This window comes from Pseudoliparis swirei, chromosome 9 (assembly GCF_029220125.1).
Source record: "Pseudoliparis swirei isolate HS2019 ecotype Mariana Trench chromosome 9, NWPU_hadal_v1, whole genome shotgun sequence".
Lineage (NCBI taxonomy): Eukaryota > Metazoa > Chordata > Actinopteri > Perciformes > Liparidae > Pseudoliparis > Pseudoliparis swirei.
Window position 1 is genome coordinate 16,818,179 of NC_079396.1, and position 27,883 is coordinate 16,846,061.

General features: G+C 42.0%; 1 protein-coding gene across 1 annotated transcript in view; it reads left to right on the forward strand.

The window, feature by feature from the left end:
* LOC130199629 (XK-related protein 7-like) overlaps positions 1 to 27,880 on the forward strand; it is a 60,505-nt gene extending 32,625 nt beyond the window's left edge. Inside the window, exons 2-4 of the mRNA XM_056423309.1 lie at positions 20,675 to 20,874; positions 26,356 to 26,575; positions 27,073 to 27,880. Coding sequence (XP_056279284.1) covers positions 20,675 to 20,874; positions 26,356 to 26,575; positions 27,073 to 27,880 — 1,228 coding nt within the window. The remainder of the gene's footprint in view (positions 1 to 20,674; positions 20,875 to 26,355; positions 26,576 to 27,072) is intronic.
* The last annotated feature ends 3 nt before the right edge of the window (positions 27,881 to 27,883 follow it).

Consider the following 27,883-nt stretch of genomic DNA (forward strand, 5'->3'; position numbering starts at 1 on the left):
GATAAAAGCCATGTTCCCCTGAGTTATTTAACACAAAGTTCTTGATACCCATCGTCTTTAATATCGTACACCAGTTCATCGCCTGTGAAACATTGTGGTTTATTGTATCAGCTCATCTTCTTTCTCTCTGTTTGCATCATCCTGTAGCTCTCAGTCTTTCTCCCCTGGGTTCTTTAGGATGTTGTCAGCCAGGTGTTAGTCGAATCCCGCGGAAACTAGCCAGGGAAGCAAGCCTCGGCCTCTTGCCTAAAAAGACGAGCAATGTGACGACGAAGGCTCAGAAAGGATGTCCAGAATCCCCCCCACCTCCTCTCTAACCCCGAGTAGCAGAGTGCAGGGCAGAGGGGTTGTCTCCTTCTACGTTTGTCTAGTCTGAATCATTGACCATCTCCTGACACATTTTATAAGAAAAGGTGTTGGTGAATTACTTTAGATGAAATAAGACACACTTGTTGTCTCATTGTTTCCTCTTTTCTTTTGATCAAGCATCCTGCATTCAGAGCTTTAAACGAGTCTCTTACACAACGGGTCTATATTGTTTGAAGTTTTGGAATCAAAAATTGCTTTTGGTCTTTTTCTCGAGGTAAAATGGGTTCCTGTAAAAGAGACTTCAGCATCTCTTACTCTTTGTCCCCCTTTTGAGTCCTCCACTCTCTTTCTGTGATGACTTGCAATTGTATTTATTCAGAAGAGAACAGTGATGCATTTTCAAAAACAGATGTACCATTTGCATGCATATATACTTACTATACAAACTCAAACAATACCCCCCCCCCCCCACACACACACACACACAAACACACACACAGTATCTTCCTGGTCTATTCATGGTACGTATTCCTCATTAGTGTCATTCAGGGTTATTATAGTGATATGAATGAACTAGCAGCTGCTGCAGCAATAAGGGCTCGTTTGGGCTCATTCACTCACCCGTGTGTGAGTGTGTATGTCTGTGTGTTTGTGTGTGTGTGTGTGTGTTTGTGTGTACGTGTGTTTGTGTGTCTGTGCATTTTTGTGGTTGAGTGTGATCAAGGGAGTATGGAGGAGTTTTGGGGTATTTGTTGGCACAAGTGGGTGGATGGAGAGAAAAAGGTGGGGGAAATGTGTGTGAAGGTGGAATGAGAAATATCAGGGTGTGTGACTTTTTGTGTAAAAAGGGAGAGAGAGAACAATGCAGCCCTATGGGTCGTTATCACACGCTCTCTGCTCTCTCCTCTTCCTCTGTCTGTTCCACAGAGGTGTTCCCGTTCATTCTGCCTCTCAAATTAGAAGGAAAATGCTCGTGGTTCATGCCAAATGATTTCCTTGTCTGAGTTCTTCCTCTTTGGCCGTCAAACTATTCACTGTTGTCTACGATAACATTGTCTTTATCAAAATAATTGCTTAGATCTGGGAACATTACAAAACCACAACAAAGGTCTGGAGGTTAAGAAAAAAGAAATGCAGGTTGTAAACAAGCCAGTTTGTCCAGATTATATAAACCATTTTATTTCCCATCACCACCTCTTCCTTCTCCTCTCTCAAAGCTCGGCTTCTTTTTTTAGACACATGCCCCATTTCCCATCTCCTCTGCCAAAACTCGCTTTGTTTACCGAATCAGAATTATTAAGGAAACTGTACAACTTCTCAACAAGGAAATAACGCTTACTTTCTTTTACCAATGACATATTGACTTCATATCCAATAAATTGCAATAAAATTGCTCAATTCCACACCCTGAGGGGCTTGGCTGCTCTAGCCGGACTCGGTCTGGTCCATACACTTAGTGTCTGCTAAATGACATGTAATGTCCTCTGGGGCCGGTATTTCAAAATGATCCACCAGGATTAATCCTCCTGGATTGGATTAAATCCTGATCAGATCCCAAAAACGGGTATTTCAAAGCAAATCTGATCCTGAAGATTCAGATTTGGTAATCCAATCCTGCCTTTTATCCGGATTAACCACTGCTGTTGAGTATTTCAAAACTTTGGTGGGAAATCTGGATCAGTTTGATCCTAAAAATCAGGATTATCCTGATCCCACCTCAGAGGTGGATTTGAGGGAGATTACATGAAAAGGTTGGACCAGCCGAAGTGTAACTGCTCCCAAAGTTCATTGTTTGATACAGATATAGCTAGACTGCTGTTTGATCAATGTTTATTTTCTTTGCACGTTCCTTTCTTTTTCAGAAAACAAAGTGAAAAATGTAAGTAAAAAAATAAATATACAACGTATTCATTGAAAATCAGTCAAATGTATTTATTAACATGCATTCAGCACACACACTTAATGCTCATAGCCAAAGCTTAAACGGTTGTGGCATTTGGAGCAGCTCTGTGTTAACTGGCTGTCTTCTCTTTCCACAAACATCGATAAAGAAAACGCATATTAAGGTTTTATCTCTTTTGTTGACAACTGTTTCCTAAAAATGCAAATTAATTGAGTTTATTTTGTAGAGCCCATTATCACAAATTACACATTTGCCTCAGAGGGCTTTACAAACTGCACATAGACATCCCTGTCCGAGGACCTCACATCGGAGATATGTACAACACATTTTAAAATCTACACACAATGCATTGTGAGTAAATGCATTAAAATGTGGATCGCGACATACAGACGCTAGCCTCTTTACTAGCTTGTTAGCTCCTTAACACAGAAGTCAATGGAGCAGCGTTAGCGCGAACTCGGCTTTATTTGACTTCGCCGAGCTATTCTTTCAACTTTGTGCGGATTTACGGAATTTGTTAACTCAATATAGTGATTGCCTTTCATCTTGTTTTAAGACGCATCAATACTGACCAATATTAGACTTAGATTTAGGGACAACCAGGGCTCTCAAGTTTTGAAGACAGGCAAGAGTGACATTTCCATCAGCACCCCCCCCCCCCCCCCCCGCAGAACGAAAAATTCGGATATCAGTCAGTCGCTCGCAATTCCAGGATGCTTTCTTTTCATTGGTTGCTGGATTAAATCTTACCCAGATACAACAGATATGGGTTTTTTTCTGATTGGCTATTGTGTAGCCCATTTCTTTTTTTTGATTGGCTGATAAGTGGCTCCTCACAGCAGAACTCCAGGGGAGCGCTTGATTCCTCCACGGTGAGGGCAGCGCGGCTCATGTTGGCGCGCTGCGGCACATTAAAACATGAAATAGCCGAGAGTTTTTTTCAGCATGAGAAATACGATGTGTGGCGGGAGTGCGTGACTTAAGACCGAAATGCGTGAGTCTCACGCTCAATGCGTGACACTTGAGAGCCCTGGACAACAGTAGTGCCAGCTTCTCCTTTTTCCGTAAAATGTTCGCTCCGTTTCCGGTTTCCTGTCTGATCCAGGGGGCGGGGACGGATTTGGAAATCCCAATCTGCCGGTATCAGGATCACTCTGATCCAATCCCGCAACGTTTTGAAATACCGGGATGGATCAGGTTGATCCGTGGCTGAGGAAAGGGGGATTTGGTTATCCGGATCATTCTGATCTGGATTACAAGTTTTGAAATACCGGCCCCAGGAGTTTATGGTGCCTAATGATAGCTAAACAGTGTGACAGACATTACTAACTTCATGAGTCTTCCCACTTTAATATTTAGCATTTCAGCTGAACACATTATTGCATGATGATGATTGTTAACTGTTGCTGCAGCGGCCACTGTCGAGCTAAGGTAACATTGCATCTCTTAAAACAATATTCAATTCAGTTTATTTTGTATAGCCCATTATCACAAATTAAAAATTTGCCTCAGAGTGCTTTACAATCTGTACATATAGACATCCCTGTCACATCAGATCAGGAAAAACTCCAAAATAATGCTTCACGGGGAAAAAAGGGAAGAAACCTTCAGGAGAGCAACAGAGGAGGATCCCTCTCCAAGATGGACAGGTGCAATAGATGCCATGTGTACAGAAGGACAGATATGAGTGCATTAACATGATCAGCTGCTTTCACTCGTAATCCTTCCAGTGAGACGATTTACCAGAGCAAGTTGAACAGAGTCTAATCCAGTCTGGTTCCTTCTGGTGTGGTTTTTAATTTCTCTAATATTGCTGCTGCTTGTTCTTTGATGGCCATTTGTGTGACTGGAGTGTCACGTTGGTATCACACATGATTATGAAAACCTTGACTTACTTAAAGTTGTAATTTGACAGACCAGAAGAAAAAGAAAATTTAACAAAACTACTCATTATGTCAGGGTTTTGTCACGGGTTGAGGCTCAGAGAAACAGGCTGGACTTAATATGAATAACAAAAAACTCTTTAATGAGGCAAAAGATCGAGAGAAAAAAAAGCAAAAAGTCCAAAAGGGGGCAGGCAGAAGATCATGGGGTCAAAAAGGCAGGTCCGGAATATACAGGCACACGGAAGACGGCCCTAAAGACACAGAACTATATACAACAATCCAACAGGAGACAAGGGAAAGACTGACACAATATATAGGGGGCGAAACAGGTGTACGGCATCAGACAGTAACGAGACAAGAGTGTCTAAGAGCAGGTGCAGGGAATGAAACAATCAAGGACAGAAGTGGCTGATGGCAGGTGAAGGGAGTGAAACAATCAAGACAGAGGATACACAGAGGATACACAGAGGAGACATATATAGGAGACACAGAAGAAACAGAACAGGGTGTTACACATTATGCAGAATGCTGCCTTTCAGAATAATGGATATAACATTATTAGGGTGTAATTGTTCACGCATTAACTGGTAACTTACGAAATATACTCCCATGTAGTTTAATTTATCATAGAACATGACTATATAGTTATTGATTAGAATATATACGAATGGTCTAAATCTGAGAGCAACTAGTAACTCAAGCTGTCAGATACATTTAGTGGAGTAAGACTTTAAACTCTCAAATGGAGCAGACCAATTGCATGAACAAGGGAATACTCAATATAAAACACAAGTGGACAGACAAACAAACTAAACTGAAGTGCACTACTTAAATAACGTACTTTATTTCCACCAATCCACTAATCTAGTCCTACTCACTTTAAAGGTCTCCTCCATGTACACTCCTTTTTTGATTAAAATGTTATTTAGCATCTATTTCTGTGGTGAAACAGGTAGATGCAGAAATATGTGTTAAAAGAATTCATAAGGTTGCCTAGCAACACAATCTTAATCGTAGAGTACCAAATTTGATTTTATGGAAAGATGTAGATTATATTATAGAATACATTTGACTTTATTCATCTCCAGGGGGAAGTTTTTTGGCATGTATGAACAGCACGTCCCTTTGAAGCCATATTTTACGACATATGACTTTGCATTTAAAGCTCTTTACGTGTTATTTAACACCACGTACGGCTGCACGGTTGCAGTTTTCAGAAACAATCGTATTTTTGGTTGATCAATATGTCAACGTTCTACACAGGTCACGTGGCCTGACTCTCGGTACACTGAACATCTAATATTGCAGCCGCCTGAAATGACGTGCTAAAAGCAAACCATGAATATTGATAACATGCAACAGGACGTTACAAATTGTCACGTTATTCATACGCCATCTTTTGATAGCTGGCTGTCGTACAGCGTTGCTATTCCATCTCTAAAGTCAATCTATGTGAGAGGAACTTAAATGTGTTGGTGCAACTGAGCTAAGAGTCTAAATCTGGATCTTAGGTTTGTGTTTTCACCAAACATAAATAATTATGAGAGGAGCAATAATGTATGAAGAGTGATTGCTATGCCTAAGACACATTTGAGACACACATTGTTTTAATAGAAGCCTTAAGAGGTGAGAGGCAGAAACCTGAGAAATTGATTGAACTGTACCCGTCGCTACTGAGGCAGATTGGAAAACACACAAGTGACACATTATTTTCACGCGGCGACACAAACATGAACAAACGTTCAGGCTGAAGCAAAACAACAGAGAGGAGATGAGCAGAGATAATCAGCAGGCTGGTAATGCTTTAATACGGCTTCTCACAGCACTGGACTGTGTTTAGTACTGAGGCTGACAGAGCTGATTATAGTGTGTGTGTCTGTGTGTGTGTGTGGGGGGGGTGGGGGGTATGTTTGTGTGCGTGTGTGAGAGAGAGAGTTGGATTAAAAGTTGTTTCACAAATCTGCAGTTCCTGATCTCAGTGTGTCTCCACTTTGAATTATGAGAGTAAATCTCTCTTTGTCAGTTGGTGAAGCTGCTGCTTCTTTTTTTCACAACCAAATCACTCTGAAAGCCACCAGACGCCTCCACTAACGCCCGACATTTTACGAGTTTGTTTCCAAAAGGAAATCGACTCAGTTGGAAAAGATCAGCACCTGCTGTAAACCACCTCAATACTAATGGGTCTCTGGGGCTCCTAAGAGAGACATTATTTGTATTGCTATTTATAGATTTTGTTTCCTGCATTTTGGTGACTGTTAAAGAATGACTTTTTTTTAATTTGATGACAGCCCGACCTGCAACATCATTTGTATCTCTGGTGTTACTTTACCGCCAGACTAGAGAACAGCGTAGTTTTTCCCTCTGGTGTGAACTTATGGGAATCTCTTGAATAAACACCAGCTTGTATCAGTCATTCATAAATATGTTGCCCCTGCTTGAGTATTTCCTTCTCTTAGTACTCTCCATTTCCCCTCCGTCTCTAACGTTCACTGTGACAAAAGCACCACGGCCCTCTGAACCAACATTTCCTCCTAATGGCTTACACTATATAATATGTAAAGGTTCTCCTTGTTTTCCGAGCGTTTTATGATGAAAGCCAACAACACTTGTCAATTTCATCTTGCTACATGCACACAATCTATTCAAAATAAACTACTGCCTCCACAGGAAACTCAGTTATGTTTAGGAAACGAAAGGGAAATACTTAGTCTGAGGCAACAAAGCAACTTAGTTTAGTCAAAATAACTAAACTTCAAGCAAGTTACGTGACATTGACTTCTCGTTACACATTGGAAAAGAACAGCGGTCTCCTGATGAAAGATCGGTCTTCTCCTGTCCTGTCCCCCCCCCCCCCCACACACACACCTCACCCCTCCCGTCCTGTGTGGAAGCGGGGAGTGAAAATACTTTCGAATGTTGACAATTTGAGGACATTTCCTAACTTTTTCATCAAAAGAAAAAGCTTCAGGTTTGGGCGATGAGGATTTATTTGAGGTGAATGTAAATGAGGGACAGATCTCTATGTTGGCTGACATGTGGGCCAGTATCCATGGCAACTGTTTGATGGGGGAGGAGGATGACATTGTGTGATGCTTAAGGAATCATACGCTGAACTGTGGCTGTGAGTTGGGTTTCTGTGTGCGTGTGCGACTGGATGTATTTGCTGTATGCTGCTCTGGCGATTTTCAAGCATCTCCAGTATTTCACCAGTGACGTATTTCCACAAAGGAGATAATTGAGTTCTATTGGTGAACAAAATGAAAATATGCCAAGAAGATGGTATGAGGCAGGAAATATGACTACAGCCTGAATACAGTCTTCCTGAGTGTATACTGAGATATTTAACACATCACCCATCTGCTTTCAAACAGCCTCCCTCCGGTGCTGCTGAGCTCTTGGCTACAGAACGATGAATTCCTCTTATCCAGCTCATTCAAGACTCGTACCAGCGTTTCTAAGTTTAATCTCTTTTAATACATGTCATTTCTAAAGTCTGCTTCCGGCTGGTTGTGTGATTGCAACTGACACGTGTTGCGGCGCAGTGCGTTCATGGGCCGTGGGGACCAGAGTGAACATCAATTAAATGTTTTATTCCAGCATTTTCAAAGCTTGCACTGATTGGCCTTTGGGGGGCGACACAATCAACAGTTTAATTTGCCATTATGTCGAGCAGTTTATCTGAAACTTCAGAACCACCTCGTTCTCACTTCCTTCTGGCTTTTTTAAAGCTGCTCTGATTGGCCTGAGGGGGGCACAGCGTGTATTTAATCATCACTGATTGGCCGAGGAGGAGGGGGGGGGGGTGGGGGTTGCCTGCCTGCATCACTTACAGAGGGATGAAAAGTTTATTCTGACACACATAATAAAATATAAATATGCATCGCAACCACAAAACATACACACACTCCCTCTGACACACAGACACTCTGTCTTTGTTCTTCTCCCTGGATTTCTCCCCCTCGTCGTTCAAATACACATTTTAAAATAACACTCTCTCTCTCACTCACTCACTCACTCACTCACACACACAGCTCAGTTGAGTGGCTATGTGGGACAGCAGCTTGGGGATAGACAACTGAATACTTTGAGTGGCACATGGATATTTATAGTGTGTGTGTGTGTGTGTGTGTGTGTGTCAGACAGCAGGTGATGGGTGCTGACTTAATCGCAGCTGCAGATTGTACTGTATATTTGTGCTCCTGTACATTTACGCATGTGTATCACAAAGATACTGCGTGTGTGTGCCTGTGTGTGTGTGTTTGTGTGTGTGTGTGTGTGTGTGTATGTGTGTAAGCATGCATGTGTGCGTGAGTGAGTGTGTGGTGTTTAGGACTGGCTGTCTAATTTAGCTTTTCCCAACACACCGCTACCATGGTTACGCAGGGATATAAGGCGCCTCAGAGACAAACGGAAAGATGTTTGACCATGCGCGCTGCCGATCACCTGGTAGTCGCTCTCTCCCACCACAGACACACACACACACACACAGACACACACACAGATGGCGGGTTGTGATCAGTGAACAACCCACCATTTTTATTTATTCTTCTCTCTGAAACACATCAGCAGTTCAAAGTGCTTCAAACTGCAGTCATATCATTTTACACAAATCCACTCATTTATTTCAACTATAATGTTATTGACAAGATCAAACTATGCTTTTACTACCATGGGTCAATGTAGACACCAGACCAAGGCTAAGCAGGCATATTATTTGGCTAACATTTCATACCAGGAAGCAAAGAATCAGGTCCCTGAGCTTCAGTACCTGCAGCTTCTGCTGATGTACAATGTTTCACTCATTAGTCACCGCATTTTAGACTGTGTGTAAATGCAGGAGTGACAGTAAAATTAACCGATTCATCACTTGTGGTGAATCAGAAAATGTAACTCAACCTGAAAAGCCTTTTAATCAGATCCCACCATGTCGATATGCAATTTCTTGACAAGATGCATAAACTTTTTCAGCTCTCTATTCCTGTAATAAAAACCCGCCATGGGGACACCAACGTGTTGATGCAATGATGGTTTCAGGTCACCAGCACTCAGCAAGCAAGAGGCATCAGAGTTCTGGAGCTGAATTACAAAACATATATACAAATGATCAGTGACATTGCGTGTTTGACCTGTTCTGAGGAAATTGGGCCACAGAAAAATTGTGATAGAGCAAAGAAAATAGAGTGTGTATAGGATTATATAATCACAACAGTTCAAGTATAAAGGTATGAAAACAAGTCTTTTTATGTAGAGTAATTTAATGTATTTTATGTTTTAATCACTTTAATTATTTGGGGTCCCTGTGAGAATATTTTAATTTATTTTGTTCCATTTCTGTTCTTTTCATATAAGGCAGTTTGTACGAGCAGCTTTTATATGAATAGCAATACAAATCAAAATGAGGGTTTTTTAATAAACCTTGTCTCACTGCAGAGGAAGGTAGGACGAGTGGGAAGGGAACAGCCGTTAGTTCATCAGTTGTAAACTGGGAATGATGTTGAAATGTTTTTGGGCTGACCCTTAGCTGCAGGAGGCCGAGCAGAAACTCAGCCTCCTATGGTGATTACATGTTGTAAAAGTAATGACCTTCAAAATCTGTGGAGACACAGCGAGGAAAGCAGAGGAGAGCAGAGGAGAGGAGAGGAGAGCAGAGGAGAGGAGAGGAGAGGAGAGGAGAGGAGAGGAGAGGAGAGGAAAGGAGCCATTTCCCACCTGAAGCAAAGTGGTGAAAGATGAAAGAAAGGAAGGAAATATGAAAATGAACAAAGGAAGGTAGGGGGGAGGGGGAGAAAGGAATGGTGGGGGGAAGGAGGAAAGGGAGGCATAAAACCAGATGGGAGGTGGTAAGGAAGGTGAAGAGGATATTGGAGGAAGGAAGCATGGTGAAGAATGAAAGGTGGGGGAGAAGGAAGAAGAAAAATCATGAGACAAAAATGTATTAAACATGGGAAATAAGAAGATTGAAAGCTTCATTGTCTTGCTCAAGGACGCTTCAACATGCAGCTATGGGTTGAGGGGGATTGAACTGGCGACATTGAGGTTATGGGACGACCACTCTCCCCATGAGCTGCAGCCAACCCCAAATATTAGAGGTATTTTTTCTTGCACATCTAAAGACACACTCGCATTTGAACCTGTTGGCCGTGTCTCAGCTCAGGCTCACCGACGTAACTCCTGCTCGGTTTATTAACGTCCATGTGTTTCATCCTCGATATTTTTTGACTGTCTGCGTAATCAGGAGGTTGAAGGTTAATAAAAACACAGAATAATATAATTAATCCACATTGTACAACCTGCGAAGCAGAATGTGCTCGAGTGATGCGCAGGGCAGGGTTTCATGAAGCCAACGTAACCAGAATGTGCAAACAGTCAACTTTATGCATGATAGCCGTCAGGACGGAGCGCTCCTGCTCCTCAGGGGATCAGAGTCCTCTCTTTCTCCACCAGCAGCTGTGGGCTGAAGACACAGACAGGTGTGCTGCAGGCGGTGGTCGATTGTTGAATAGCAGTGGAAGAAGAAGCTATTCAGTAAAGACATTAACTGTATTTCTCCCTCTCTCTTATTGATGGATGCAGAGCACTGCTACAGCACAGCATGTGTGGAGCGACGCCCATATTTACCATCATGCACTGCTCTGAGTATTGTGTTAAGTTTGCTGTTGGTTTATGTTCGATAAGGCAAAAGTGACTTTTGAATGGAAATGTATTGATTTAAGTGTTGGTATTTCCGTAAATCAGAACACAACAAATCTGTTGAGCTGTTTGTGTCTCATTCACACCGTCATCACTTTTTAAGATGAAATCTGGAACAGAAAGAAAACGTCTAAATGTCTGACGCTGTCTCTACAGCTGTGATTGGCCCACTAGTGGAGGGTTTTCCATTTGGAAGAAACAGCCATCGTTAAACACAACACCAGACCTGTTTCAGCCAAAAAGAGAAAGAAACAGAAACAACGATAAACGAGAGGAGAGCAAAACAGAAAGAGAAAAAAAGATGCAGAGACTAACAATAAGCAGAGAGGGGAAGACCAAGATAAATAGGAATTTGACTGTGAGCATCTATCTCTCTTTCACTGCCCCATTATCGTTTATTTCTCTGTGTCATAAATATCTTTCCCTTTCCATCCATCCTGCTCTCTCTCTCTCTCTCTCTCTGATCGTTCCATAAACAGTGATTGATCAGCGCAGGCAGCAGCTCACCGATCATCTCCTCCTCCATTACCTTTTCTTCTCCTCCTCCATTACCTTTTCTTCTCCTCCTCCATTACCTTTTCTTCTCTCCCTTCATTACCTTTTCTTCTCTCCCTTCATTACCTTTTCTTCACGCCATAAATCTCCTCACCTTTCCTCTCCTTCTCTCTCTTCTGTTCCTCTTCACCTCCTTCCACCTCACTTTATCACTTCTTCACATCTTTCTTCACCTGGCTTTTTTTTGTCCTTTGCTTTTTTTCCTAGCCTCTTCATCCTGTTTTACCCTTCTCTTCCTTCTCTTCCTTCTCCTCCTTCCTTTCTTCTCTTCAGGCTCTTCTTCAACTTGTCGTCTCACCTTGGTGTTTGCCTTTGAGTTCCTGGTTCCTTTCTTCCTTTTGATACCCTTTCATTTTCTTTCATTTGTTTCCTTTCTTCTTCTATTAAACCTTCTACCAGGTTTTCCTTCTTTTCCTATTTTTCTTTTCCTATTTTGATTTAAAATTTTGTTTTGTTTCACTATTCTTCTTTTTTAAATTTCTTCAACCTCTTTTTTTCTTTATCTTTCCTTTAGCTTAATTCCTCCAATCTATTTGTATTTCATTAAATTGTATTTTCTTGACTCTTCTCTTCCTCCCTCTTTCCCCTGTGCTTTTTGTGCCCTTCTATCCCCTTTTCAATATTTCTTTGCATTTAATTCCCATCTTTCCTTCTTCCCTTTCCTCATTCTTTTTCTCTGTCCTGTCCTTTTACCCATTGTTTTCCTCTCTCGTTTCTTACCCTTTCTCTCTTATTCCTCGTCTTACTTTTTCATGTTTCCTTCTCTGATCTCCTTTTTACTTCCTTCTCATCCTCTTTCCAATTTAAAATGTTTGTTTTGCCTAAAAAAAAGCAATTTTTCTTCAGTCATATCAACTTTTCTAGAGCATCTGTTTGGCGTATAAGTTTCTGCTTGCGACATGTTTCCTGTCTTTTCACATGAATTGCACTCATACACATATTTTTTTCAGAAAAGAAACATTGGCAACAAGATTGTTGGCTAAAGCTTAATAAAAAAGATTGTGGTGTGGTTTATAATAACTTTGTAAGATACAACACTAGTTAAACAACTGTCAAACAACGGGTAAATAAGACGTTGACTCAGTTTCACACAGGACATCGCCTGGGTGTTAATCAATTAATTCAAATTATTTTTCCCTATTCAATAGCCTATATAATCCATCACAATTTGGATTACCTGCTGGTCTTCCCAAAGAACTATCTCACTGCAAGAAATCTTCCTCTCATCAGCCCGACGCAGGCGCTGATTTTTCATCATTTTTTCTCGACATCATTACCTTGAAAAATCTGCTCCAAAACTGCATATTAATAACTTCTTGCAGTGGTTTTATAAACTGAAGTAAAAGGCTCGCATGGGCAAAAAGAGAATTGGCGGTAAGCGCCGTTTCTCTTTTTCAACCGGAAAAGGTTTCAGGTCTCAAGCACCGACCATCGAGGAGTAATGACGCTGTAAAGACACTGAAACACAAACATTGGGATCCACATGACAATAATAGATCAAAAGATCATATTAGAATCAAGATTACATTTCCTTTTAACCTTTGAATCTCCCTCTGCTCCACTCTGCTCCTGTTTATTCCTCCTCATTTTCCCCTCCCCCTCCCCTTCATTTTCTCCTTGAAGTCGTCACACAGCGGAACAATGGCTCAGAATGTTGTACAACTCCTGAATGACGGATGTGAGAGAGGGAGAGAGAGAGAGAGCTGCGGAGAGATAAAAGATCAAACTTGAGCCCTTGAGTCAAGTGATAACATCTCCAGCTTCACAAACACACACACACACACACACACTTTCCAATTAAACACTTCAGCGCTCGACGTGGTCTTATCTGATCAGCAGCTTGGAAGCTTTGGCAGCAGCAATCAATGCTCGTTTGCCTCCGTTGTACACACACACACACACACACACACACCGACAAGAACACGCACACACACCTCATGTCCTCCCTTTTTCTCTCTCCGAGCTCTCTCTACATCATTTGTCCACATTTTCCTCCTTCTCATCTTCTCTGTCTTCTTTAGCATTTCCGCATATGTTAACCCTTTTCTTCTCCTGTCCTCCCATCACACTCGCACATAATCTCATAACCTCGTTTGTCCTTCTTTTCTTCTCCACTCTGCTTTTCTTCTTGTTGTCTCTCTCTCTTTCTTCCCCTCACACTCGCCCATCCTCTCACATGCTCCTCTCTCTGTGCCGGGTTTCTCAGTGTGGCAGTCTAAGTAGGTCGGTGTTGACAGCTGAGCTCCACACAGACAGAGAGGCAACATTATTTCTGCTCTGTGTGGGCTTCCATACAAACACTCACTGACTGTGAGAGGCTCAACCTCTTCGCACCCAGTATCCTGATCTACGGGAGATCGACATCGCCAACACCCAGAGGAGCCTACGAGCTGGAGACCAGGTCCACGCTTTGTAGTTCTCCTTGGCTCCACATCGGTCTGAACTCTCCAGGTCCAGACATCTATGCAACATTTAGCTGGGACCCAACAGGACCTGTCAAGGCCTCTGAGAAGTTGACTTTATGAGAGCTTGGGAAACTGTGGCTGACAGTTTGCAGAGCAACAATAAATTGATGAAAAGCACTCCGAACGATGGAGCTAATCAATACTTAATACTGATTTTTAGAACCGATCCCTACCTTCAGGTAAGCTGACACAAAACAATGATTCTTAGTTGTAGGTTATAATCCACGAATGAAAACATAGTTATGAATATTGTGTTCCATTTCTGCCAATAAATCCCCCTCAATGTATACACGCTGTTCTGATAAACACCAAATGCACTGTGATGGAACCAGATATACATTCTTGAATACGTGCTGTAAAAGGCAAAAAAACATTTGCCGTAGAGCTGCTTTTATTATTGCGTGTGTGTGTGTTATTGAAAGTGTGGTTGTATTTCCCCTATGGGTAAATGTGCATGTATTGAGTTACAGTGAGGCTGTGTGTATCTGCCTGCGTGTATACGTGTGTTGTTGTTTTTTGTGTGTTTGTGCGTGTGCGTGTGCGTGCGTGTGATGTAGGGTGGAGCAGAGCTGTGTGTATTCTGTGTGTTTAATTTTGAGATTTTTGACAGCTGCATGATTCACAGACTAGCAGGAGGTTGACTGTTCTAACCTCCACCCACCCACTGCAGGGGGCTTGGGGGGGGGGGGGGCTGCTTGTGCTCTGCCATGATGCTGACACAGTAACGTATGCCTGTGTGTCTCCGTATCAGCAGTACATTTTTGAATATTCAACATCTTTAAGCTGCTTTGTGTACCAATTTACAGGTAAAACAAATACAAACCCACTTAAAGTGAGGCTGCAGTTTATTATCATTATTTGAAAGTCTGACCCTCACATTGTCTGCGTGGAGAAGTCCTGGCCCTTGGACAAATGTAGTTGATGACCCCTTCTTTATTGTGTAACGTCAGCTCAGCAGCAGCATCGGTGCAACAGACTGAACATGGCGCCATATAACCCAGCAGAGCGAGCTCTGGAGGAAGGAATTCAAACAAAAAATGCCACATCCTCCAGTTGCCAAATCCACCGTAACATTTATTTATTTTTATATATATATATACATACATATATAAATATATATATATATTCTTTAGTTATTGCACAACATCTTCCAATGTGACTCGGCCAATCAGAAGTGTGAACCAGCACAGTCTGTTTCATAAGAGACATCATGGGGAGTGTGTATGTTTATATCCACACACAGAGAGACATGCACACATGGAGCGGCAATAAATGCCACTGATTGCTGGCGTGATAATGGGAAGGTTGAGAGTCTCTTCAGACAAGTGGTGAAGGTTAAATAACTGTCCCTCTCTCTTTCTCTTTCTCTCTCTCTCTCTCTCTCTCTCTCTATCTCTCTCTCTTGTTAATGGCTGATAGATTCACCGGATGTGTAGAAATTTGTGTACGAGTTTTGTGAACTAATAGATCAGCGACTCGTTAAAGGCCTGGTGCTGGTACTAATTTATCACCGTGGAGACTGATGAGGGGGAGGATCAGAACTCCAGTCGAGTCTTTAAACAAATGCAGGGATGAGTTATTAATACCCCTCCCCTCCCCCTCTCTCTCTCTCTCTCTCTGTGTTTCAATTTCCTCCCCCTTCTCTCTCGTCAATGGGGGATTTACAGTAATGGCCTGGCTGTCAGTGATGTCACTGTGGTTAAGATGTTGTTATAACATCAGAAACCATACAGAAATGTCATTAGTCTGGTGAGCAATAGATATAAAAATAATCATTATGAAGTAATTGAGTGATTTAACATTATACCAGCCTCATGGTGCCAACTATTCACTTCAGTTATCATCATAGTTTGTATAATATTCTCGTATGTTCCGAGAGATAAACAAGTCATTAATTAGTCCTGACTCTAATATCTCTTTCCTGACCTTTGTTTACTTTCAAGTCAATGAGCCGTAATGATGAGAAATCTGCGGACAGTGAATTTATGCCTCAACAGTGCCAATAATTATTATAATCATGATCGTAATTATAAAAAGGGAAAAAGCTCATCATTCAAATGCTCAGAACATCTGCTCACAACATAACCTTTACAGTCATATGAGGACTTATCTTATTTATTTTTGACATCCTATACTATTCTATTCAGAAATAGGTAAAGCTGAAGCTCACAGTGGGACCAACCAGTTATTGGACTTTACGGTACTTTTGGTCCAGTTTGTGGACAACTTTCCTGGAACTTTCTGGCCATATGTGTTCAGGAATGGCTGAGAGGCAAAAGCAGACTTTACAAAGCAGTAGTCGGATCCAAAAACAAAGAGTTTACAAACATTTAGAGACAAGCTGGCACAGAACAAGGGGTTGACACAGACTAAATACACAAGAGACACAGGTGGAAACAATGAGGGCGGGGCTTGCAATCACACATGGGGGCGAGGGGGGGGGGGGGGTGGAGGGATGGAGGGTCTCAAGGTGAGTGACAGACAACACAACAGGAACAGACAGTGAACACAGAACTACCCAGATGTGTAACACGATGTGCTTGTTGAACATCTCATTCCCAAACCATGCTCCGGGGTATAAGAAGTACGAGGCTACCATATATGCACTGCTATTCAAAGGTTTGGAGTCAGTTCTTGTAGAAAGAATAACTGAATAACTTGACACCAAATGTATTATTTACATTGGAAAAAGTTTTTAGAATGAGAATACTGTTGGAACATCAAATTGGTTTTCCAGTCCAGAAAAGCGTAAGTTACCCTCAATCATTATTGAAACAAAAAAAGTGCAATTGACCAATTGTAGATGTAGTAGACAGTTCCAGAAAAGAAAATACAAGTAAAGTACAAGTACCTTACATTTGTACTTCAGTACAGTACTTACATTCCCCGACTGCTTTTCTGCAACTATACGAAAAATATTTTGAGGACACAATAATCCCACAGCTTCCGGTGTGGACCGGGCTGATGTTCAAAGAGCTGCTTGTGATTTCAGTTAAATTGCAAATCTTTGCCTCCTTTTTGCTGCTGATCGCTGTATTTCTGTTGACCTTTCAAATTAATTTAAAGGAGATACAAATGAAGTGTGCGAGTCTCTCGCTCCTCGAGTACATTCTTGGCTCAAAATCACACTTGGCAGAAATTCTCCAAAGACTCTCTCGCTCTTTTCACAAATGTCCAGGTCTCAGAGGTCCAACTGTGGCCTTGTAGATAGTCGCCTTGAGTTTTAGACCAGAGGAAAGGAAAGGGGGGAGGACAAGGAATAAGGAAGGAGAAAGAGGAGTGACAGAAGTAAGAGGAGAGAGGAGGAGATGATTTATATAGATTGTTTAGATTGGAAGCTAGAGGAAGAGAGAACGCCCGGGGGAAGAACAAAATAAATTGGTTGGCGAGCAAGAGAGAGAGACAATAGCTGCATGAGAGAAAAAGACAATCAGAGATAACAAGCAAAGGAAAGGAGGCAGACAAATAAAAGTGTTATGATTAATACCCAGAGAAAACATACAAAACAATGGTAGAGGATGAAAGAGAACGGCTCACTCAACAAGTAAGAAAGACGAAAAGGGATTGTTAGAAAAAGTCTAAACGGATAAATAGCGCGAGAACAGAGAGAAATGTGTCAACACAGGTTTTGAAAAAAAGAGGAGAGGAATAAAAAACAAATCTGATTTTGAGAGAGAACAGTCGAGACACAATAAAGAGATGATGTGGGAATTAAATGGCAACCAGACTTACACTGTGTCTCAATTCAAACACTTTTGTTCATGAGCCTCTCCACCATGTCGTACACTGTGTGTTTACTTTCGTCCGGGTTGAACAGGTCTGTTGTGCACTGACTGGAAATGATGGCCACAACATTTGAACGCTGCTCCATTGTCTTCTGCATCTTCTTTTTCTTCTTCTTTGTCTTTTTCTTCCTTTAAATGGCAAATTGCAACCAGAAAGAGTTTTACCGCAAACATTTGACAATTTACGCTTGCCAAAATATGTGCCTGCCTGCAGTCAATGTTCAGTGGAGCGAAACACAACCGCTACAGGTTCCTCGCCATTTTCACAAGATGGCGGTCCCTGCACATCCACTACGAAGCCAACATGCCGAGGGTGATTGCCCAGTGTTCCCAGTGTTCCCCACTCTTGTTGACTGTCATGAGAACACCATCCGAGTACTCATTGTCTCCGACATTCTTGCCATACTTGTCAGTGTGAATGCACTCACAATATCAAGTGAAAGTGGTCCACATCAATTGGTTGTTGAGCAATTTCAGTCTTGATCAAAGCAACTGACCCACGATAACATCAACACTGCCTTACCCAACCAAAAAGAAAGAAACGGCAGATATAACAGAAAGGGAGAAAGAATAAGAGACAGAGATAAAAGAGTGAAAAGTCACAAATTAAGAAAGAGACAGAGACACATGGGGATTGAATGGAGGAGTGCCAATAGTGCATGGACAGCAAAGGATGGGCAGAGATACAGATTGCTATGCTGCCTCGTTGGCCTTCCTGCCTGTCTGTAACTGTGAGTCTGTAAGTGTGTGTGTGTGTGTGTGTGTGTGTGTGTGTGTGTGTGTGTGTGTGTGTGTGTGTGTGTGTGTGTGTGTGTGTGTGTGTGTGTGTGTGTGTGTGTGTGTGTGTGCGTGCATACACTTCTAGGTTATTTGTATTCCTCTATTTAAAATCTGCTTGAAATGCAGAAGTGCAGGAAGTGAGTGTGTGTTTGTGTTTGTGTGTGTGTGTGTGTGTGTGTGCGTGCATACACTTCTAGGTTATTTTTATTCTTCTATTTAAAATCTGCTTGAAATGCAGAAGCGCAGGAAGTGAGTGTGTGTGTGTGTATTTGTGTTTGTTGGTGTGTGTGTGTGTGTGTGTGTGCATGCGTGTGCATACACTTCTAGGTTATTTTTATCTCTATTTAAAATCTGCTTGAAGCGCAGGAAGTGAGTGTCGTCTCACTTTTCCTCCAGCGAGCTTCCTCTCTCCTCATCCGTCCTGCTGCACTACTGTCTGCCATCCTTTCACTCCCATGATGCCTCACACCAACACCAGACACATTTCAGACACATTTTGTTTCCTCTGCCATCTGAGACGTGAGTCATTGAAATGAAGCAACGTCTACTTGAAGAACCCTGCATCACAGATTTTTTTTACCTCAGAGCGGTTTTAAGTTGAGAACCTTAGAAAGCATATTATTTTTGCAACTACAAAAAAAGGTGCCTTGAAAGAAGAAGGCAGGTCGCTGGCTTTAGAAAACTTTAGCTAACAGTGAGTGCCGTGAGAATATTTCAGAATTGTTTTTAACTGTTATGAGTTCCACGCAAATATGAAGCAGGTTGTCAGCAGCAATGTTGTGACCCCTCAGATCTGACTTGGTCATAACCAAACCCACAGCACAGTTTGTGTTTACTTGTTGTTCACCATCAGCGTAAAACCACCTTATAAACGTTATCTTGTGTTTTTTTGGTAACACGCCTGTTACTGACGGCTCTATAATGCAGACCGTGTGCTGCACCAGCAGGTTCAAATAAAACCTCTGACAAACAGACCCATCTCAGATCTTTGGAAGCTGCCTTGTCAAATGTATCTCCCAAAGACGAGGGATTCTCTGCAGCGCGCGCTAGTTGACCCGCTGCGACCTGGCGACCAATATTGTCGCTGACACAAAGGAAACAGCAAAACAAAAGCACAACAGAGTTCGACAGTGACAGGTGAGGGCAAAGGCCTCTCCCAGGAGACTCACACATCTTTCTCAGGTGTTTTAATCTCCCAGGAGAACAGTGTGGTGAGGGTTCATATTTCATATTTTTTATTTTTACACTGTTGTATTGGGTTGTACCCATTTGTGTTTGAATGTAGACTGCTGCTCTAACATATGCATTAGTGCTGCACTGCCACTCCCTTCTTCATACATAAACAAACAGAAAGCCTTGTTAAATGCTATCCTGTTGTCTCTCACCTTTTCATAAGTGATAACTCCCTGTATACATACAGAAAAGAGCTCAACAGGGAGTTCCTGGAAGTTCTCTAAAATGTTATTCAGGCAAGAAATAATTCACGTTGTTCCTGAATTTAGCTTCATTTTAGATAATTATTAGTTGATTTCAGATTATCGGGATATTCCAACAGAGAAGAGTCGTTATTCACAATGATTTATGTAATATACCTTGTACCTTTGCCTTTTTCGCATTGTAAGTTATGCTGGAAAATCATTTGTTTCCATTTCTTTTAAAGGGCCATTTCACACTTTTGGTTTTAGATTGATCTATTCACTAAAGGATTGAATATTTATTTACTTTAAAGAACTTTTGAGTTTGAAAGTCTCAAATAAATTACACCTCATAATTGTGGTAACATTAATATCAATTTATAATGTCTATTGATGCTTTTCTAAAAGACCAATCTCAATCTACACAACAACCTACATTATTTGTTCCCCTCCCGTTGCAGTCATCGATCGCCTTGCTGTGGCGAGATGTTTTTCATCTCAAACGATGTATTTCTTTATTTCAGGGGACAAGCCCTTAACATCCCCATTGGCTTGAGCAGGACCTTCATTCTGCTGCTGATGCTGTTAAAAATACTACTTTCCTTTTATGAATCTCCAGTATAAGGACATATGGAGCTGGACTTTTATGGTGTTATTATGAGATCGATCATTTACAAGTCTCATTAAGCTGTGTTCCTTTACAAAGAGGCCCTCCAAAGCAAAGTCAGAGAAAGAATATGAAAAATGTCTTGAATTCAGTCAAATGTACAGATTCTACTTTGTTCTATTAGAAGTCCGAGAAATGTCATAAAAGTATGTTCTGAAAGAAGTGGAGATGCAGGGCTGACGAAGAAGCATCACTATTCTAAACCTCTCTCGCCCTCAGGTACATCCACGCTCTCTACCTTGGTGCCCAGAGCCGTTGCCACAGCAACGGGCCACGTCGCCACTTCCACTGGCGGCTGATGTTTGAGAGCGCTGACATCACCATGCTGCGCCTCCTGGAAGCCTTCCTGAAGTCGGCTCCGCAGCTCGTCCTCCAGCTGAGCATCATGATCCACGGAAACATCGTCCTCCCGCTGCAAGGTGAGTGGCATGTGCTTCAGAAAATACCATAGAAAACAATCAACTTATTATTTTATTGGATGAAGTGGAATTCAGTGTTGTTACGAAGGCTTCTCCAGAAAGAGAGAGCACGATTACATGAGGTGTGTGTGTGTGTGTGTGTGTGTGTGTGTGTGTGTGTGTGTGTGTGTGTGTGTGTGTGTGTGTGTGTGTGTGTGTGTGTGTGTGTGTGTGTGTGTGTGTGTGTGTGTGTGTGTGTGTGTGTGTGTGTCGATATCAGTAGAAGAGTCAATGCTATATTCATGCACCTTTAGTCCAGGCAGTCTAGACAATTTAACCATTAAAATGGAAATAAATGCAACAGGATTTATTTGGGCACACGGGCCTTCTACAAAGTGTCCTGAATAACATACTAAAATTCCTCAGAAATAACTGTTCCGGAAATAGGTTAAATATGCAAAAATCCAAGATGGCCGCCATTAATCTATAATGTCTCATATCTCCACGATGAGAAGAGTGAATGATTTGATTTAAAATACTTTTACCCATTTTTTAGACATAAGGAATCCTTTCGGCCATGTTTCAACTTGATCTGATGTAATGGTCATGGGAAAAAATCCAATACTTTTACAAGGAGCAGATTGGCCTTTGATGAATTAAACACAACTCTCTCTCTCTCTCTGTTACACTGTTCACACTCAGCATTCACTGATACCTGGCGGCACCGAAGTAAAGTATCAGACACATATTAGAATTGTACAATAAACACATATCACACAAATGCTTAAATGCACAACACACACACACACAAGACCAACCATTCAATTCAGTTTATTTTATACAGCCCAATATCAGAAATACAAAATTTGCCTCAGAGGGCTTTACAATCTGTACACATACGACATCCCTGTCCCAGGACCTCACATCGGATTAGGAAAAACTCTCACAGGGAAAGAGAAGAAACCTTCAGGAGCGCACCAGAGGAGGATCCTTCTCCCCGGATGGACAGAAGCAATAGATGTCATGTGGACAGAAGGAAACATTACAGAGTTACAACACATTCAATAAGTATGACAGAAATGTATAAATAATTAGTAGTAGGCATGGACCACGATCCAGACCTCCACAATCCATGAAACAGAAGGAGGTAGAGAGAAGGTGGGGCATCAGCAGGGCCATGGCATCAGACCCAGCCAGGTCCAATGGACCCTATGAGACGTAAAGTCACAAAGACTCCGGGGAGGCAGCAGAGTTAATAATGGAGAGATGTAAATTCATCCAGAGAGAAGAGGAGAGGTGCTCAGTGCATCCTCAACGTCCCCCAGCAGCTATAAGCCTATAGCAGCATGTCAAGGGGCTGGACCAGGTGAACCTGATTCAGCCCTAACTATAAGCTCTGTCAAAGAGGAAAGTCTTCAGTCTACTCCTAAATGAGGTGACTGTGTCTGCCTCCCAGACTGAAGGTGGAAGCTGGTTCCATAAAAGAGGAGCTTGATAACTGAAGGCTCTGGCTCCTTTAGTATCTAGTGAGCGCAGCTCTCTAGTGGGGCAATATGGTACTACAAGACATTAAGATATGATGGCGCATCACTACTCAAGACTTTGTAGGTTAGGAGAAGAATTTTAAATGTGATTCTCTTTTCTTAGTTTTAGTGAGAACACGAGCTGCAGCATTCTGGATCAACTGGAGGGACCTAAGAGACTTATTAGAGCAGCCTGATAATAAGGAGTTGCAGTAATCTAGTCTAGAAGTAACAAACGCGTGAACCAGTTTTTCTGCATCTTTTTGAGACAAAATGTGCCTCATTTTTTAAATGTTACATACATGAAAAAGTCAGTCCTTGAGATTTGCTTCACGTGGGAGTTAAAGGACAAGTCCCGATCAAAGATAACGCCAAGATTCTTTAGATAGATAGATATATACTTTATTAATCCCCAAGGGGAAATTAGTTCTCTGCATTTAACCCATCCTTAGTTATTAAGGAGCAGTGGGCTGCAGTGATGCGCCGAAGCAACTGGGGTTCAGTGCCTTGCTCAAGGACTTCGACTTGCAACTAATGGGAACAACCTTGGGGTTGCAGGACGACCCTCTTACCCCACTGAGCTACAGCCGCCCCTTTACAGTGGTGTTCTACATCTACAGAAACCACATCACCAGATAAAAGATATCTGAGGTGTTCAGGGCCGAGTAAAATAACTTCTGTTTTTTCAGAGTTTAACATCAAGAAGTTCCAGGTCATCCAAGTTGTTATGTCTTTAAGACATGCTTGAAGTTTAACGAGCTGGTTGGTCTCGTCTGGTTTGATCGATATATATATATATATATGATTGAGTATCATCTGCATAACAATGAAAGTTTCACAGAAAAGCTTATAAACTGAGTGATATGCATAACTTGTTGTTAAGTCCACACTCATATTATATGAGGGCACAGAGGACAGTGACTCACGTAAACATCTCAGTGTAGCCACAGTACAAAATAAAGGGGTGCCAGGGGCTGGGCTCCTCTTAATATGACATGAGGTCCTTTTGAAAACATGATCAGTGAAAACTTGGCGGTCTCTAAACTACTGACAATAAGCTATGTTTGCCATGCAATGCAATGTTTCTGTATCTTCATCATCATGGAGCATCCATAACATGAGCCTTCTATCGATTGTATGATTCGTTATGGAGGGTAATGCATCAATATTTCACCTTAATATGCTATCCTTGCCATCACAAGCAAGGCACGGGGACGCAATATCAAAACTGTTATATGTTTTGTAGTCAGCAGCATCGATATGTCAAAAAGAAGACACACGAGCAATACTAAATAAAAAGAGTTTCTCCAAAACCCATGGTATTCTGTCATTCACACACTGAGTATAGCGTAACATGAGCAGCTACTGCAGGGATCTTAGGCCGTGGTCACACTGTTATTTCAGCGCAACCTTTGTCATCCAAACATGCCAGGATGCATCAATTGTCAAGTCTGTGCACGGCGGATCAACCAGACCAAAGGCAGAGGTGGCCCGGCTCGTATTACGGTAGAACCTCAGTGAGGTGTGGACAGCATGTCAAACGGACAATTTATCAAACGTATGTCTCTCATCATCTTCTCCGCCCACGCGGGGGGGGGGGGGGGGGGTAACCCAGCTGCCATGATGCTGTTCAGCGTGGTCATGTTTACACTCCTGTTTGTCAGGTCTGAATATATTGTGCTGCGTTTACTGTCACAGAAGAGAAATAATGCTCTCCTTCAACCCGTCTGCATGAGCAACAGCAGCCGGTTAAATTACCTCAACTCCTGGAGAAAATCTAATCACTCTCCATGTGACATTTGAAAATGAGTTTGGATCATAATAACCTTAGTCTAAACGTAATACTCACCCTAAAATCTTGTCTTAAATATAAATAAATACATTCATATTTGTGTTTTTAAATATGGGCATTTACATGATACAATACAGACCCGTCCACCTAGCGTGTGTCCCCTTGGTGCTGATACGGCTCATTGATCAGCCAACCAATCAAATCAACCAACAACCTCAGTTCTGCTCATTAATCCTTCAAGTCATCTGTTCATACAAATCCCAAACATCTGCTGGTAATAGTTTCTCCAAATTGTTGGAATTTGCTTGGTATTCCAAGCATAACAGTGCATCTGTCTCGTTCCACCAACAATCCCCTCTGCTTCATTTCTTCTGTAGCTGCTTTGGTTTATTTCCTTAATTAAAATGCATTCAAGGACGCAAGTCATGTCATTGGGCTGACTTGTAAACCCAGAGTGGGTTGTTCCCTGAGATCATTGGCTGTGGTCAGCTTGGGTTGATGTCAAAATCCAATTGTGTTTTCATGAAAGGAAAGATTATATCATGTAAAGAATGATGGTAAAAACATCCAGAGAAACTTCTCAAATCTCTCCAGCTCCAGAACACACTTAAGAGTGAACCACTAACAACAAGAACGCAAGAAACACTCAAAAAACATACATTAAGACAGGTTTGATGAACACAATGATGTAATAAATGGATCATGTAAGCTGTCGCTTTACACCAAAAACACAGCGAGCAGCAGGCGGGCTGCCGTGCCAGACCTGTTGCTCCGAGCTTCAGTCCGCTGGTCTGAGACATGACACTTGAGAAAGTGAGTCGCTGCCTTTAACTGACCGGATGGACCGACAAACTGCATCTTCAAAGCAAAAACTGCTTTTCAACAGCATTAATCTCAGTATTTAAAATAGCTAACTAAAATATAAGTATGTCTCTACATGAGAGGAATATTAAAGTCCTTCCCAATCTCTTCATAAAAAAACTAGGATGATCAAAATCACATTAAAATGCAACGTCGGTGCAGCTCGTTCTCAGCTAAAATTGTAAAGCCTTCTCAGTGTGATTCATGGCTAATTTGAGACAAGGCTGCATGATTAACATGCATGAATGTTTAATGTGTTTAAACTGCACTCTGGCCGCCTCAGTTATGTGTGCAGGCTAATGATCCTTTTACTTCAATTGAAGCTGGTCCAGGTCCACTTGAACGAGCTAGGAGAAACATTTAAAGGTGCTATTAAGACTTTGAGCATCTATTGAGACATTACGCCACCTGTTGGTCGCCCTGACAGATAACAGAAATAATGTTCCTTTTGTATTATTTTCACTTATAGTTGTTCTGTTTGTTCTGGTCCAGGAAAATATATCTTAACAGATACCGGCAAAAAATATTCCACAGGCCAATACATTTGATTCAGGATCCCCAGAAATTGATTCCTTTAAAACATAACCAGCTGACGAGCAGTCAGTCAAACACAGACAATGTCATATTACACAATAAAACCATTCTTGTCAATGTTTGTGGCTTAACTCCTCTCAGTCCCTTTGTTGACTTAACAGGATTGATTGCACTTGGAATAAGAGACTTTGTGTGTGATCAAAAGGTCCCCAATAGAGTATACAGTTAGAAAATAGACTTATCATTGCTCTTTGAAGGCCAAAATATGTTATGTTGCCTCATTCATTTGACAAATAAAAATCAACTAAATTCAAGGTCATCTTCTTGTTTTCATTTTACAGTTTCAAAGCTTCCACCCACATTTTGCAGTGTTCAGCCTGGGATGGTTAAAAGTGGACCGTCAATTAAGATTGTTTTTCTTTAATGCTCTTCCTTTAAAAATACTTTATGATTTCTAAATAAATCGTTTTCCTAATCGCGCATTAGTTCATATACAGTAAATTAATATGGATATATCTAGAATAACCTGTTGGGGGGTTATCATTTACAAAAGAGTTCGGAGCCCATCAATCATTTCCACATTGGAGAGATTCTATATCAATATTTTGCAGTTAGTTTTATCAATTTGAAAATATTTGTATTTCATGTCAGTGTGTATTTAGAATTAACCAGCTAGTACATCTATTTCTTTAATTACTTAAATGTTTTTAAATCTCTGCCTCTTTCTTTTCCTTCTCTCTCTCTCTGACTCTCTCTCTCTCTCTCTCTCTCTCTCTCCATCTGTCTTTCCAGGTCTCTCTGCCTCGGCCTCTCTGGTCTCCCTGGCCTGGATGATCGCCTCCTACCAGAAGGTTCTCCGAGACTCCCGCGACGACAAGCTGCCCATGTCCTACAAGGCCGTGATCACCCAGATGCTGTGGCACTTCTTCACCATTGGGGCGAGGACCGTGGCCTTTGCCCTCTTCGCCTCCGTCTTCCAGCTCTACTTCGGCATTTTCATCGTCAGCCACTGGTGTGTCATGTGACCTGATGCAAAAGAGTCCACGATGAGACGCTTAGTATTTGACACAATAATGAGTTCTTGTGTATAGTTATCAGAAGAAACGTATTTTTCTCTGTGTTTAGTCCAAGTTTGAAGGTATTACCCAACCATTGACTGCATTGAGACCAGAAGAATAGTGTAACAGTGATGTTGTATCTCAATGGCAGATACACCAAAATAATTAGAAAATAAATGACTTATTAATATTATTCTGTTTCCCAAATTAGATAGTCATACAAAGTATTTACTGAAATACATTGTTGTTTACAGGAAAACAGCTTCATCAAGCTAATTGCAAGCTGTACATCATTTAGCGAGAGTTTATTTCACCATACTTACTGTTTATAAGTACACCACACACAAGAATGTCCCCTTCCTCTGGAGTCAAAGTCTTTGACTGATATCTCTTTTCTTTGACAATAATTGTCATAGTGCTGTAACTAAGGGTATTGATTATTGTCTTTCAGGTGTGTCATGACCTTCTGGATCATCCAAGGTGAAACTGACTTCTGCATGTCCAAATGGGAAGAGATCATCTATAACATGGTGGTGGGCATCATCTACATCTTCTGCTGGTTCAATGTCAAGGAAGGCCCCAGCCGCTTACGTATGACCGTCTATTATTTTGTGACGCTGGCTGAGAATGTGGCCTTGACCGCCGCCTGGTACACCTACCGTGGCACGCAGACCTCCGACTCCTCCGCCCTGGTGGTGGTGTGCCTGGTGGCCTGCAGCTTCGCCCTGGGAACCTTCTTCATGTTGGTGTACTACTGCTGGCTGCACCCTGATGGGCCCGTTCTGGGCTCACAGTGGGGAGGTTGTGTGGACGAGGGTGTGGTGAGTGCAGGAGGGGTAGCGGGAGTGATTGATGCTTGCCTCACCCCATCCCAAGGGTCCCAAACCGACATGGTCATTACCAGCCCTCCAAGGACTCTCCCCAGGACTAAAGACACAGGGGAGCCGGTTCCCGGAGAGCGAGACAAGGAAAGAGACAGGGACAGCTGCCTGCCTGTCTTCCAGGTACGTCCCTCCCCAGCATCTTCTCCCGCACACCTTCACAGGACCTCCTCCTCATCTCGTGCACTGGACGGACCTGTGATCCGGATCGACCTTCCAAGGAAGCGATACCCAGCCTGGGATGCACACTTTATTGATCGGCGCCTTCGCAAAACCATTCTGCTTCTGGAGACCACATCAGCCGTCAGCCCGAGGATACAGTACAGGAGTAGCATGATGGGCAGCAAAGAGGTTTTAGAATACGAGACGACCGTCTAAGCC